This window comes from Sturnira hondurensis, unplaced genomic scaffold (assembly GCF_014824575.4).
Source record: "Sturnira hondurensis isolate 20B ecotype Veracruz unplaced genomic scaffold, ASM1482457v3 Scaffold0016184, whole genome shotgun sequence".
Taxonomy (NCBI): Eukaryota; Metazoa; Chordata; class Mammalia; order Chiroptera; family Phyllostomidae; genus Sturnira; species Sturnira hondurensis.
The window spans coordinates 2,123,079-2,139,351 of record NW_028088815.1 but is presented as its reverse complement, the minus strand read 5'-3'; the positions used below and the strand labels follow the sequence as shown (position 1 = coordinate 2,139,351).

The 16,273-nt window shown below is 36.4% G+C and overlaps 1 protein-coding gene, 1 long non-coding RNA gene and 1 other non-coding gene across 4 annotated transcripts in view; 2 read left to right on the top strand and 1 right to left on the bottom strand.

Moving 5' to 3' along the window:
• The window catches only part of NALCN (sodium leak channel, non-selective), a 424,006-nt gene that overhangs the window by 26,221 nt on the left and 381,512 nt on the right, over nt 1-16,273 (bottom strand). For both annotated transcript variants that reach the window (XM_037065791.1, XM_037065792.1), the window contains 6 exons: nt 8,926-8,994; nt 7,793-7,941; nt 6,862-6,955; nt 5,131-5,263; nt 4,359-4,474; nt 1,835-1,992 (listed from right to left, as the gene is read on the bottom strand). In XM_037065791.1, coding sequence (XP_036921686.1) covers nt 1,835-1,992; nt 4,359-4,474; nt 5,131-5,263; nt 6,862-6,955; nt 7,793-7,941; nt 8,926-8,994 — 719 coding nt within the window. The remainder of the gene's footprint in view (nt 1-1,834; nt 1,993-4,358; nt 4,475-5,130; nt 5,264-6,861; nt 6,956-7,792; nt 7,942-8,925; nt 8,995-16,273) is intronic.
• On the top strand, nt 3,719-7,852 carry LOC119000694 (uncharacterized). The gene is made up of 2 exons (XR_005069379.1): nt 3,719-3,923; nt 7,821-7,852. It is a non-coding gene; the product is annotated as an uncharacterized LOC119000694 (long non-coding RNA).
• On the top strand, nt 10,972-11,078 carry LOC119000719 (U6 spliceosomal RNA). Its single transcript, XR_005069386.1, has one exon. It is a non-coding gene; the product is annotated as a U6 spliceosomal RNA (small nuclear RNA).

The following is a 16,273-nucleotide window of genomic DNA, read 5'->3' as shown; positions in this document are numbered from 1 at the left end:
TCCAACACTTGTTGTTTGTTGATTTGTTTATGCTGGCCATTCTGACTGGTGTGAGATAGTATCTCATTGTGGTTTTAATTTACATCTCTCTGATGGCTAGTGATGCTAAGCATCCTTATGTCTCTGGGTCCCTCTTTGTCTTCTTTCGGGAAGTGTTCAAGTCCATTGCACATTTTTTAATTGAATTGTGTTCTTGGAGTAGAATTGTGTGATGTCTTTATATATTTTGGAGACCAAACCCTTGTCTGAGGTATCATTTGCACATGTATTTTCTCATATAGTTGGTTCTCTTTTGATTTTAATGCTGTTTTCTTTAGCCATGCAGAAACTTTTTATTTTGATGAGATCCCATTTGTTTATTCTTTCCTTTATGTCTCTTGCTGTAGGGGACATATTGGTGAAAATATTGCTGCATGGGTATCTGAGATTTATCTGCTTATTTATCTGCTTATCTGCTTAGGACTTTTATGGTGTCATGACTTATACTTAACCAAAGGAAAGCAACTGTATCAAAATAAAGTTCTCTAATTATTTTCTTTGAAAATGAGTGATATAGTAACATAAGTGCTTGTTTATTATTGTAGTAAATAATAACATTTAGCTGAGGTCAAATGACTACTATAACTTACAAGTACTGGTGAGCATTAAGGATATTTTAAGATATCAGCTATAGTAGTAATGTGACTTGAAAATATCTATGATTTCTACTGATGACAAAGTCACAGGTATTATTAATATTACTATGGTTTGTTGCCTGCATTTATCATTGAAAAAATTACCACAGTTCAGTGAATTACTACTGAAGATAAAGATGCAATTCTTTTCTTTTTTCATATTCCTGACTGTCTAAATATTATCCACTGGTTCCTGTTTAAGAAGCTTTGCTGGGTTGACTGTTCCTCTCCCCCCCAAATATTTTGGTACTCTCAGTACCTCAGGATGTTATTTAATTTGGAAATAGGCCATTACAGATGTTATTAGTTCAGACAAGATCATACTTGGAATGGGGTTGGTTCCCTAATCCAATATAACTGCTGTCCATATAGAAGTGAAAATTTGGATACAAACACACACAGGCAGAGGAAGAACACCATGTGAAAATGAAGGTAGAGAATGGGGTAGAGACTTGGCTTGCTTTTACAAGCCACGGAATGCCAAAGATCATTGGCAATGCCCAGAAAGCTAAGCAAGAAGAATGGAACAAATTGTTATTCATGGCCTCAGAAAAAACCAACCCTGCTGACACCTTAATCTCAAACTTCTAGCCTCTAGTACTGTGAGACAATAGATTTGTTGTTTAAACCATCAGTGTACGGTATTCTGTTACAGCAGTCACAGCAATATAATACAGAACTCTCAGGCCTCAGTCAGCCTTTTGTCCTATCTGGGTACTCATCAAATATCTAGAAAATGTGGTACCAGGGCACCCATTCCAGAGCAGCCCAGGTAAATTCTTGTCAGACGCACAAGTGAAAAGCCCTGAATTTTAGCTCCAATTTGGCTTCAGAGGGTGAATAACTGTGAGCAAGTCCTTCTTGGACCAGTTCCTTTCTTGAAAAATGAAGGGTAGAATCAGGCTCCTTGAGATCCTTCAACTTCTCCCCTTTAGGAGCTTCCCATTTATTAAGGGACACTTCTGGGAAGGTCAGGCCCATACTTCCTTTCCCTCCCATGTGAAGCATTTATTTGAACACCATCATTCAATTTCAGCGAGAAATGCCACTCTGAGCCTGAGAAGTGTGACCTTGTGTTATAACTGCAGTGGATGTGGCATTTTAGGTTATGAATTCAGTTCAGCTCTGTGACATAGAGCTGTGAACCCCTGCCCCTGTACCTTAGGACATCATGGAAAGTGACATCCCCGCCATTATGCAGCCTCTCCATTTCATAGCACATGTGCTTAAAAAGCAGTTTGTCCTTGTCCAGGTCTACCTCCAGCCGTCCCCGCAGTAGTCGCAGCAGGAACTTCACACGAAAAGTCGGAATCACGCCCTGGCAGCAGAGCACAGTTATCATTAGGCTGTAATGTTTCAACTGGGGTTCTGTTTTCACACCAAAAAACATGGAGCAATTTCTCAAAAGATGGCAAGCTAGGCACCAGATGACAAGGAAGTGTTTTGTCTCTCTGGAGGCTTGGTCAGGGCACGTGCACTGAGAGGAACAGGAGATAAAAGCTGAGCACTTTATGAGGCACATAAACATCCAATCACTATGTTGCAGACTGAAACTAATATAATATTGCATGTTCACTGTAATTAAAAATACATTTTAAAATAAAATAAAATAAATAAAAAATAAAAGCTGAGCACATAGAGTTTCTGCTGGTGTGTCTCTGGTTCTGTGAGATTTCAGAACCATGCAGGAGTCCAGGAGGGGAGAAAGCTCTCCCTCTGCCTCTCCTGGCCCTGACACTTGCTAGGCCATGGTTTTCTTTCCATCACCTGTTCCACTGACTCAGCCTCTGTTCATGTGTTTCTTCAACATATGTACTGAGTGGAACAGTAATGCATTAGCACAAAAATGAAACATACATATTGTATGTGATCCTCTTCTCACTTAGTCTGGATACAAGACACTTCTAAATGGAGTGTCCAACCCATGGCCTCTGGGCCACATATGGCCCAGGATGGCTATGAATGCAGGCCAACACAAAATTTTGAATTAACTTAAAATATTACTAAGTTTTATACTAAATTTTATTACTTAGATATATACATTTTCTATATTAGTGATCACAAACTTGGGACATGCTCAATGATTTTAAAAGATTATTGAAAGGGCCACTGCATAATTAGGGTTACCATGTGAGAACTTTTTTGCTTATCTGTGGTGGCAAATATCACGAAAATTATGCACAGACCTTTTTTTTTTTGCTCACCAGTTTTCATTGGTGTTTTTATATTTAATATGTGGCCTAAGACAACTCTTCTTCTTCCAGTGTGGCCAAGAGATGCCAAAAGGTTGGACGCTCCTGTTCTAAACATTTATTGTAAGTTGTTCTTCTATGGAATGATAACTCCTTTCCAGTTCTTTTCCATTATTAGGCCAATTACATACAAGATAATTGGGTCCCCAGGTCTGCCTTCTTCCTGGTCATATTCTGAAAATCTTCCAAGTGTCACTCCCTTCCAGGCAATAAAACATGTTGTGCCAGACTGACTGTGTACAGTCAGGCATTGGGCATTAGGTATTGGGCATGTGGCAGGAACAGTGGTGAGCTACGAATTCCTGTCAGTTACTAGTATCTTAACACATGAATGGAGGTCCCACTTTCCATGTGTATGTCAGAAAAAGGCAGATTCATACACGTAGAAGTCATGGAGATCAAGTGGGTCCAATTTAAATAAGAGCTGGGTCAGACAGCTGCACATGCAGGTCACTGTCTTGGAAGAAAATCCCCTGAAGCTGGTTCCTGGATGAAGTAGGGGTTACCAAGGAAATAGCAAGCAAAGGGAGTGAAGAAAGCCATATGTGGTTGTGCAGACCCCAGCTCTAGACCAGGACACCCCATTTACTCAGCCTGTTCTGGTGCCTTGGTCTTTATGCCCCCAGTCAACTCTTCCTGAAACTATTTTCATATTGTTGCCCAAATTGTCCCATGACTGAATTTTCCTCACTTTTTAGATATTGGATCAAGTAGTACTTCTCCAGATAGGACCACTCCTGCTAAAGCTGTCTGCCCCAACTCCAATGACTCTCTACCATATTACCTTCTTCAAAGTGTTTACAGATATTTGAAATAATAGTAATTATTATTTCACTTTGATTCTGTCTCCTGCATTAGAACAGAAGACCTTTCCATCTTGTTCATTGATGCAAGTGCCTAGAACTATGCTTGAGTGTTTGCTAGGCTGAACAATGGGCAAGAGGAAGAGAATAAAGAAGAAGTTGCTGCTGATTTGGCTAATTCTAGTAAATCTTGGGTAAGCTTCATTATTAAAATAGTCAAATAACAAGTCCAAAAAATAAAAATAACAACTTTAAGAAATTGCTTAAACAACTCATTTGCACTTGTAATCAGGATTGCTCTGAGGTTGAGGTGATCATGAATCTGTATTATAATTGTTGATTCGGTAATTTGAAGTTGTTTCTTTAGCGCTCCCTTAGTTTCCTTTCTTAACCTTCTGAAAGCCCGAAGAAGAGAAGCTTCTCGGTTGGAAAGGACATGAGAGGGAACTATTCTGTCCCTCTCCCCTCCTAGCATACTCTGCTGGATGATCAATGACAACTTTCTGCAATTCATCATCAATGGTCATTCAAAATTCAATATATGTCAACTGCCAACAATAATACCATGTTTGAGATATGGCAATAAGTCCTTTTTGGGCAGGGCATGAAATGACAATCTACTCGCCTACCTCTCGTTTATCATCCACCATATTCCATATGATTTGAAAGTGGCGAAGATCATTGTAACTTAAAAGCTGGTCCTCCTCAGTGGAATAAAACAAGGAGAAATTCTCCACTATTATAGCTAAAAGAAAGAGAAAAATGGTGAAGTTAGACAGTTATTCCAATCTTTCATTTTTTAGAAAATGTAAAACCTATATTGTACATAATGAAATTTATCGGCTAAATGTTAAGACAAAAATTTTAAGTGCTTTCAGTATGGTTTTCAAGTAGGCAAGGTTTACATTTGAACTAAGCTATTTCTCTAGCTCCTGGCTTTCCAAAACATGAGGGTCATGAGCATAAACTTATATTCTGTGTATATAGATATTCATTCCAGGTGGCTCTCTCTTGTAATGGAGAGTCCCAGGGCAGTTTTTAAAGGTCAGTTTGAGTTCTGGGTGGCCCCACAGCTGGGTGAAAAACATGTATCTTTTAAAAACATAAATGTAATATTTGGGGACTTAAAGGGTATTCCCTCCATATTTGTTCAATTCAATCCATGAAAACTCATGGATTTCAGGTTAATAATCATAATAAATAGGACAACTATTGAAATTACAATCAGCTATCATTTAAAACTGCCTTTCAAAAGTCTTCCTAGCTTTTGGATGGAGAGGCAAAAATTTATAACTAATGCCATGAAACACCTTCCCCAAGCAACTGAGGATAATTACTTGAAAATTATATGTAAGTACCTGAGTTTAAAGAGATTAAAAATATGCCATGAATATCACTTACCTACAAGTAGATTTAGCATGATGTAGGCAATGATGACATAAAATGAACAGAAATACATAAGTGCTCCAGCATAATTTCCGCAGTCAGTTGCCCAGTATGTAAATTCATCTGGAGTACAAAATGGTGGCTGGACCTGTGGGGCAGTGGGAGGGAGAGAGTAGGGAGAAACAGCAGAGAAGAATACACATTTTTAACTAACTGAGTTAATGAATATATTCCTAATCCATGTAAAATATAATTAACTTCAAAGTAATCTCTCAAAAGCTACATACATTGGATATACTATCTGTGGCAAAAATAAAAAATAATATTTTATTTATACTGTGACTTTAGTCTTGTAGAATCCCAAGTTCACTGCCACTTTAGTAGCATAATGAGAATGAACTGGTTTCCTCTAAGAGATGCTCTGTCACCTCCACTAGCCGCAAATGATAATTTGTCACTGTGATGCAAACTGTAGAAGGTCAAACAAAAGAACATTTAAAAATTTTCTCTAACTTAAGTAATAGGATAAGATTTTAGGAGGATGTGTTATATACAGAAATTTACATTCAAACTGTGCAAGGAGAAGTCAGTGATCCTTATTCCCAGAGCACCATTAGGACATGTTATGATATTCCTGACTTGATAATGCACCAACATCTCTAAGGAAACCTCCTGGTTTCTTTCAGCCAGACAGACTAGCTTGTTCTTCTACATTTCCATGGCATTCTGATTATTTTTTATTTTGAGTTTATTTAATTATGTCTAGTATTATATAGAATTTATCCAAATTAATTTATGTATAAAGTTCCTACTATGTACTAGGTTCCTTTCTAGTGTTGGGGACAGACTGGTATGCAAGACAAAGACTCTGTCCCTCCTTCATGTTGCTGACAGTCTAGAGCTGCACAGTCCAACTCAGTAGCCACTAACTATAAATTTAAATTTATGTTCACTAACATTAAATGCAATTAAAAATTCAGTTCCTTATTTTAACTGGTCACATATAAAGTGCTCAATAACCACATGAGGGTAGTGGCTACTGAATTGGACAGTGCAGATGGCCATCATTGTGGAAATTTCTTTTGAGCAACATTGCTCTGGAAGGTGAGAAAGATGAAATAAACTAATCAACCTAATAATTTGTGATAGTTGTGATACAAACTACAAAAGAGAAATATAAGGTGCTATAAAAACATGTAACTGGTAGTCTTAGCATAAAGAAGGATTGCTTAATGAATCGATGTTTAAAGTGACATCTGAAGAATGATGAAGAAGTAGCCTAGAAAAAAGCAAGTGTAGCTCAGAGTCCTTCACCTAACCTCCTTGAGGATGCTTTGGAGTCACTGAAGCCCTGGCACCCAGTATGCTCAATACAAACCAGGGGAGACAGTGAATATCTGTTGAATAAATTGAATTAATTAAGCAGAATTCCAGTTTGTGCTTGACTACCAAATCATTGAAGGTGAAAGTAAAGAACAATGCTCATATAGTATATATTAGATATATATGAACAATGCTCATATAGTAGAACAGAACTACAATAGTTCAATTTGAGTTCACTGGGTACTCTTTTTGCATGTCCATACACTGTAATGTAAAAAATTGCAATTATATGGACTAAAGGACCAGGATATGTATTTTGTACACAAAGTCTTGGTGCTAATAATGATACAGCCAAGGTTGCATGGCTAAAGAGTTTCACCTGATTCTAAGCTGAAGCATTGTTAATGATAAAGAGATATTTACCATACAATCATGCATAATCTTGTTCCAGTCTTCGCCTGTGACGATTCGGAAGAGCACAGTAATAGCTTTGCCAGCTGAAGAGAAGTTTGCATGCCTAATTTAAGGGAAAAAAAAGAATGTGAATAATATAGTTGTCATAAAGTAATAAAGTTTGTCACCATCTAAACAGGTGGATTTGGGAGTAAATTTGTATCCCAAGTAACCATTTCCAAAGGTTACACCCTCTTTTTGTTCATTGTCTATACTTGTCCTCAAGTATAGCTGTCTTAATAACCCAATCCTAGCATGGTGCCACCAGTTTCTTGCCATGCATCTTGATTGACTGAGGGAGCAAGCTATGAAAATATAAAGTGATTCTTTCTTTCACAAGGATTATGCCATGAAAGATGGAGCTGCCATGTTTTAAATAAGTCATCTCTGCAACAAAACATATCTACATATCATTTGTGGTCTAAGGATTTTTTTTTTACATTATGAAACACTTTTACAAAATTTAAGGTAATCTCTGAAAAATGTTTTTTATATGATAACCATTTGGGGATTCTAGCTTCCCATGCTTAACTAAAAAAGAAAAAAGAAAAAACCCAATGTCATCTCAAAATTATTTATTAAAAATAATATATCATTTTTTGGCAGTATGTGAATAGAAAAAATGCTGGAGTTCACAAGGATATCAGCAGCAGTTATTCCTGCATGGTAGTGGAATTATAGATTTTTAAAATTTTATTCCTGAATTTTCTGTCTCTAAAATAAACATGTATGCTGTTTTCAGCATAAGAAAATAACTTTTTAATTTTGTTTCAATTTTCAACTGATTGCTTCTCCCTCCTCCCCCATCTCTAATAGACAAGAAGCATTCAGGTATTTATTCTGATTTCATCACTAAAAAAGTTTGCTGGATAAATGAATGGAAAGAGAAATACACACAAACCTGTTAATGTTCTCTCCATATTTCACAGTACCAAATAAAACAACTCCAGCAAAAGCATAACACAGTAGCAATAGAAACATTCCAACGATGATAAAGAAGCTCTTATACATACTGACAACCACTGTCAGGAGGAGCATTTTCAGTGTTACCTGTATGGAGATGGAGATAGAAAGGGAGATGGAGAGAGATGGAGAGAGATAGAGAAAGAATATGAATATTCAACTCATTAAGCTGTGGAGAACATGGGAAGTAAACAATATTCAAGCAAGCTGGCACAAGAGTGACCCTCAGGATATCATTTGAAAATTGTTCTATTAGCCATTAAATCTGAATATTATTCACAAACTCTTTGACAGAAATTCTACTTGTATTTTTAATTGTTCAGTCTTTTTAGCCAAATAAATAAAAATTTCATCTTAAGATTTCTAGTCTTCCATTCTCTCTTCTTTTGCTTTTTCTCTATATAAAGGGTATAAATTTTAGGGCCGTAGCAAGTAGACTCAGTATTCTTTCACAAGCAGATGTTCATAAAAACAAACCTAAACAATGGTGAAATACTAAATACTATCAAATATGAAGTGTGTTGATTATGTGGGTATATGGAATGCATATGACAGTGTCAGTATCAAAAAAGGAAATTACTTTAAAAATGAAAAATATGTGTGGACTGTATTCATATGTATGCACATTAATAAATAATATAAAGAAACATGGAATCAGATAATTATAAATATTTATTAAAGATTATTTTTACTTGCAGTAAAATAACTTTATTAAAAATAAAAACTAAAAATAAATATTAAGAAGGACAATTGGTTTTTGCTTTCATCCTGATATGTTGTTACATTTAGTTGATGATTGAGTTTACTTAGCAAATATAAAAAATAAATGGAACAACATGTCAGGAAACATATAACAAGATAACTATCATTTTGATGATTCATTTACCACAAAAATAATAAACTATCATGTTTAATGATTCATTTTAATATTTAAAATTTTATCATTTATACTTATGGTGTCTAGCAATTTGTTAACTACAATACTGAAGACTAGAAGTCAGCTAAAGTTAGTCATTGCTCCTTTCTTCTCTATTTATGCTGCTTTGGTGCCGTTCCTCACAATGTACTTACGTGCTTTCCACAGATGGAGAAAAACCTAAAGACAATCACGCACGCACCCATCATGTAGGTATATGCATTCTGAAATTTAAAGAGAAGAGAGCCTCTCATAATTTGCACAAAAGATCTTGTTACAGTTCCCCTGTTCATTGTGAGTCTTCTGTGAAATCTACTGAATAATTAGTTTTATAAAATGTGAAAAATCCTGTAAGAAATTTATCTCAAAAAGGTGCTGAAAAGGTCACTGCCAAAACTCATGAATAAATATTAGCTATAAAATTAAATCTTAAATGAAATTTTGTTCTCTTTTTTGCTCAGCTGAATTCTGTATTTTAAAGCTTATTTTTACACCCTTGCTGGTGTGGCTCAGTGGATTGAGTGCCAGACTGCAAAGCAAAGGGTCACTGGTTCAATTCCCAGCTGGAAAACATGCCTCAATTGTGGGCCAAGTACCTAGTAGGGGTATTCAAGAGGCAATCACACACTGATGTTTCTCTCCATCTCTTTCTCCCTTCCTTCCCCTCTCTCTAAAAATAAACAAATAAAATCATTAAAAAACTTACTTTTACATAAAATAGGGACTAACTTTTTTGAAGAGCAAGAACAACCTAGGATAACAATGCAACATAAGGGATCAAGTGAGATAAGATATAAAGGAATCCTGACAAAGGGAGCTCAAGTGTTGCAAAGAATTACTGGTAGTCAGATGCCTTCACTCCAAAGGTCTCTAGAGACCTCTGGAGACCAGCTGACTACATGTCTGTTAGTCTAAGATGATTTCAAAGACATTTTCCTTGTTAGAAACACAGTCAATACATGATCAATAACAAGAGAAGACTTGGTATGCTTTATGACTAGGAAAGCTTAATATGAGAAAAAAAAGACCCCGCTGACTATAACTGTAAAAATAAATGTGGCATTAAGCTGATGTCACAATATGATTTTTCTCGAGAACCCTTGCCTAGGCAAATGACAACAGTCATAAGATGAACACCTGGGAAGGGGGTCTGGTGAGATCTTCGGTGAGGTGCAAGGAAATGAATGTCTGTACAGAATCATCTCTGAATGGGAACAAGGACGGCATCTTCTGGTCCATTGCAAAATAGAGTGGAGAAGAAGCGTGCTTCCAGGCCAGAGGTTTTTGGAGAAGAACAAAAGTAGTGGGGCAGAAAAGGAAAGTTGGTCTTTTTGTATGAGATATCTTCTCTGGGAAGATTTAAAATTAGGAAGCTTACTTTATTGCTTTGTGTGGACTGAGGAGCTTTTAATTGCAATTTGGAGAAACATAAAATCATGGGCCTTGCTGCTCCTTCTCTCTATGTTAGCTCTAAATCTACAATACGTACCTTTTTGCTTTACATTCTGGAAGTGATAACACCCAACAGCAACTTGAGAGTATTTAATGTATGTCTACCTAACTTTCCAGGCTGTACAGTTCACAAAAGGAGTTACTGTCTTTGTTTTACTCATTACATTCTTCTTAATTTTTAGTACAGTGGCTTACATGCCAGTTGTGCTAAAAAAACATCTATTGTTTGAGGAAATGAATCACAGTGACTTAGGGCCCACCTGCACTTGGCACAGCTCCTGACACTGAAGGTGTCAACTGTATTAGAAAGAACACAAAGCTTCCTGAGCACAACAATTTCAGACTAAAGCAAGGCCTTTGGGATGTGTAAATAGGTTCTGTATGCCATGAATCTTTTCCAAAGGATGAGAGAATGAATAGAAGCAAGCAGGGAGAAACTGATAAAATTGCTTTTGGATGGGATCAAGAAAGACTAACAAAAAAGAAGATATTTATAATAATGTATTATAGGCTTGTATAATCTTTACAGTTAGAAAAACTTCACATTATTGATCTTCAAAACGATCATATAGAACATGAAGATTATGAAATTAATTTCTCAGTTCAGAGTAGGGAACAGAGAATCATTTAAGACAAATAACTTGATAAGACTGAAAAATGGTATAACCCTAGACTAAGACCAAGCATTAACTAACATGGTAACCATTAGCCTCATGATATTATTGAGCATTTGCAATATAGTGAGTTTAGTGCTTGCTTCAGCCTCACAGATACTTAAATTGAAAGGACACAGAGAAGATGAGCATGGCCCCTACACAAAGATGACATGCAAATTTGTGACGCACTCCATTTTTTAAGCCCAGGGAGCCAGAAGAGATCAATTTAAGAAGCTGAGGCTAACAAGAAGAGTCTCACAAACAATGGGAAGACAAAGACACAATCCCCAAATGAAAGGAAAGAAGGAAGACTCATAAAGAATACTAAATGAAATAGAGGCAACTCAACTATAAGATATTGAGTTCAAAACAATGGTTATCAGGAAACTCAATGAGCTCACAGTGAATTATCAGAAACCACAGGAAAACTACAATGAACTCACTGCAAACTATATCAGCATGAAAAAGGAAATAGAAGTTATCAACACGGGCCAAGAGGAAATGAAGAATATAATTTCTGAACTGAAGACCACAGTAGAAGGAATCAAAAGCAGGACAGATGAAGCAGAAGATCAGATCAGTGAGCTGGAGAACAAAGTAGAAAAAAAAAAAACACCCAGAAAGAGCAAGAAAAGGAAAAGAGGCCCAGAAAGAACGAAGAGGGATTAAGAGAAATGTAGAACAATATGAAACGTAATAATATCTGTGTAATAGGGACACCAGGAGGAGAAGAAGAGGAGCAAGGGATAGAAAATCTATTTGAAAAAGTAATGATGGAAAACTTCTTTAATATGGTGAGAGAAAAAGTCACAAAAATCCAGGAAACACAGAGAGTCCCAATCAAGAGGAACCAAAAGAGGCCCACTTCAAGACATATAATTAAAATGGTAATATTCCAAGACAAAGAGAGAATCTTAAAGGCAGCAAGAGACAAACAGGAAGTAACATACAAAGGAGCCCCAATAAGGTTAGCAGCTGTCCTCTCAATGGAATCGCTCCAAGCCAGAAGAGAATGACAAGAATTATTGCAAGTAATGAGAACCAGAGGCCTGTAACCAAGGCTACTTTACCCAGTAAGGCTCTCAATCAAGGTAGAAGGCTAAACAAGGAGCTTCCCAGACAAAAGGAGTCTAAAAGGATACACCTCCACCAAACTAGCTCTGTAAGAGATGCTAAAGGGACTGCTTTAAGGAAAGAAAGGAAAAGAAAGAGAGAGAGAGAGGAGCACAGATATGAAAAGTGACAATGAATAAGTACCTATCAATAATAACCTTAAATGTAAATGGATTAAATGCTCAAATCAAAAGACATAGAATAGCTGAATGGATAAGAAAGCAAGATCCACACAGATGCTTTCTACAAGAAACCAACAACAGGAAAAAAATACCTATACAGACTGAAGGTGAAAAGCTGGAAACAAGTTTACCAAGCAGGTGGACAGAAAAAAAGAGCTAGGGTAGCAATGTTCATATCAGACAAAACAGATTTCAAAAAGAGAGCCTAAAGAGAGACCCAGAAGGTCACTTCATAATACTTCAAGGGAAGAATCCACTAAGAAGACATAAACTTTGTAAATATATATGCACCCAACATAGGAGCACCCAAATACATAAAGAAAATCCTGGAGGACTTCAAGAAAGATATTGACAGCAACACAATTATAGTAGGGGATTTTAACACCCAACTATCAAAAATGGACAGATCTTCCAAACAAAATATCAACAAAGATATTGTGGCATTGAACAATGCCCTAAATGAAATGGACTTAACTGATATATATAGAGCCCTTCATCCCAAAGAAGCTAAATACACATTCTTTTCAAATGCACATGAAATATTTTCAAAGATACACCACATGATAGGAAACAAAACAAGCCTCAAAAATTTCAAGAAAATTGAAATTGTCCCAAGCATTTTCCCTGACCACAAGGGACTGAAATTAGAAACCAACACCAAGGAAAAAACCCAAAATACTCAAAATCATGGAGATTGAATAGCATGCTATTGAACAATGAGTGAATCAAGAATGAAATTAGGGAAGCAATAAATAAGTTTCTGGAAACAAACAAAAATGAACACCAAACAATCCAAAACATGGGACACAGTGAAGGCTATCTTGAGAAGGAAGTTCATAGCAATACAGGCCTACCTAAAAAAGATAGAAACATTTCAAACTAACAATCTCACCCTAAACCTATAAGAACTCGAGGAACAACACCAAAGACAGCCCAGAGCAAGTAGAATAAGAGAAATAACCAAGATTAGAGCACAGGTAAATGACATAGAGATGAAAAGCACAATTCTAAGGATCAATGAATTCAGGAGCTGCTTCTCGGAAACAATAAAGAAAACTGACAAGCCTTTAAGCAGGCTCATCAGGAAAAAAAGAGAGAGGACCCAAATAAACAGAATCAGAAATGACAGAGGAGAGATTACAACTAATACAACAGAAATACAAAGGATTGTAAGAAATTATTATGAAGATCTGTATGCCAAGAAATTTGAAAACCCGGGTGAAATAGACAAATTTTTAGAAAAATATAATCTTCCAAAACTCAATGAAGAAGAAGCAGAAAGCCTGAACAGACCAATAACACCAGATGAAACTGAAGCAATAATAAAAACTCCTGTGACACAAAAGCCCTGGACCAGATGGTTTCACGGGAGAATTCTACAAAGCATTTAAAGAAGAGTTATCCCCCATTCTTTACAAACTATTGAAAAAAATCGAAAATGATGGAAGACTCCCAAACTCTTTTTCTGAAGCCAGCATCATCCTAATCCCAAAACCAGATAGAGACACAACAAAGAAAGAAAACTTCAGGCCAATATCACTGATGAACATAGACTCTAAAATCCTCAACAAAATATGGCGAACCACATCCAAGAATACATTAAAAAGATCATACGCCATGACCAAGTGGGATTCATCCCAGGAATGCAAGGATGGCATAATATTCGCAAATCAGTAAGTGTAATATATCACATAAAAAAAGCAAAAACAAAAATCACATGATTATATCAATAGATGTGGAAAAGGCATTTGAGAAGCTACAGCAGCCATTTATGATAAAAACACTCGGCAAAGTGGGGATAGAGGTACCATTCCTCACCATAATAAAGGTCGTCACATGTGAGAAACTTACAGCCAACATCGTACTCAATGGGCAAACACTAAAGTCTTTTCCACTAAGATCAGGAACAAGATAAGGTTGTCCACTGTCACCACTTCTATTCAATATAATATTGGAAGTTTTAGGCACAGTGATCAGACAAGAAAAAGAAATAAGGCACCCAAATCAGACAGAAGGAAACAAAACTGTCTATTTGCAGATGGCATGACAGTATACAAAGAAAATTCTATAGACTCTGCCAACAAACTGCTCGACCTAATAAATGAATTTAGCAAAGCAGTGGGATACAAAGTCAATATCTAGGAATCAAAGACATTTTTGTATACCAACAATGAAACATCAGAAGCAGAAATCAAGAAAAAAATCTTATTTGATATAGCAAAAAAAAAGTACCTAGGAATAAACCTAACCAAGGAGGTAAAAGACATGTATACAGAAAACTACACAACACTGAAGAAACAAATCAAGGAAGACACAAATTGAAACATATACTGTGTTCACGGATGGAAGAATTATCATCATCAAAATGTCCATACTACCCAAAGCAATTTACAGATTCAGTACAATACCTATTGAAGTACCAATGGCGTATTTCACAGACATAGAACAAACACTTCAAAATTTTATATGGAACCATAAATGACCCCGAATAGCTGCTGCAATTTTGAGAAAGAAGAGCAAAGTAGGAGGGATCACAATACCTTAATACCATACTGTATTACAAGACCACTGTAATAAAAATGGCCTGTTACTGTAATAAAAACAGGCATATGGATCTATGGAATAGATCAGAGAGCCCAGAAATAAACCAAAGTCTCTATGTGGTCAATTAATATTCCACAAAGGGGGCAGCAACATAAAATGAAGTAAAAATAGCCTCTTCAACAACTGGTTTTGGGAGAGCTGGACAGCTACACGGAAAAAAATGAAACTTGGGCACCAAATTACACCATACACCAAAATAAATTCAAGGTGGATAAAAGATTTAAGTATAAGCTGTGACACCACTAAAGTCCTGGAGGAGAATATAAGGAGGAAAATCTGAGGTATTTTACACAGCAACATTTTTACTGATATGTCCCCTAGAGGAAGGGACATAAAGGAAAGAAGAAACAAATGGGATCTCATCAAAATAAAAAGCTTCTACATAGCTAAAGAAAACAGTATTAAAATAACAAAAGAACCAACTGTATGGGAAAGCATATTTGCCAATGATACCTCAGACAAGGGTTTAATCTCCAAAATATATAAAGAACTTACATGACTCTATTCTAAGAAGACAAGCAACCCAATTAAAAAGTGGGCAAAGGACTTGAACAGACACTTCTCCAAGGAGGACATAGAGAGGAACCAGAGCCACATGAAAAGATGCTCAGCATCATTAGCCATCAGAGAGAAGCAAATGAAAACCACAATGAGATACCACTTCACACTGGTCAGAATGGCCATCATAAACAAAGCAACAAACAACAAGTATTGGAGAGGTTGTGGAGAAAAGGGGACTCTGGTCCACTGTTGGTGGGATTGCAGACTGGTACTACCACTATGGAAAACAGTATGGAATTTTCTCAGAAAACTAAAAATGGATCTGCCTTTTGATCCAGCAATTCCACTGCTAGGATTATACCATAAGAACACTGAAATACCAATCCAAAAGAATCTATGCACCCCGATGTTCATAGGACCACAATTCACAATAGCCAAGTGACGGAAGCAATCTAGGGGCCCATCAGTAAATGAATGGATCAAAAAACTATGGTACATTTACAGAATGGAATTTTATACAGCAGAAAGAAAGAAGGAGGTCCTACCCTTTGGGACAGAATGAATGGAACATCATTCTAAGTGAAAGAAGCCAGGTTGTGAAATACAAATACCATATAATCTCACCTTTAACAGGAACCTAAAGAACAAAACAAATAAATAAGCAAATGTAACCAAAGACACTGAAATGGACAACAGGTTGTTTAGAGGGCATAGGGGAGGGAATTTCAGGGGAAAAGGGGAAGGGTTTACAGGGACAACTTTAAAGGACACATGGACAAAAACTAAGGGGATTGGAAATGGGAGGGAGATGGGGAGGGTTAGGGTGGGGTTGGCTGGGATGGGATTGAAAAACAGAAAACTTTACTTGAACAACAATTAAATAGAAAAGAAATGTGAGTCTAAATGAAGACTTGTTAATTAAAATACATACTCATAAAAGAAAGCATGTAACATCTCTCCCTGAGAATTTTTTATATGGATGATATATTGAAATG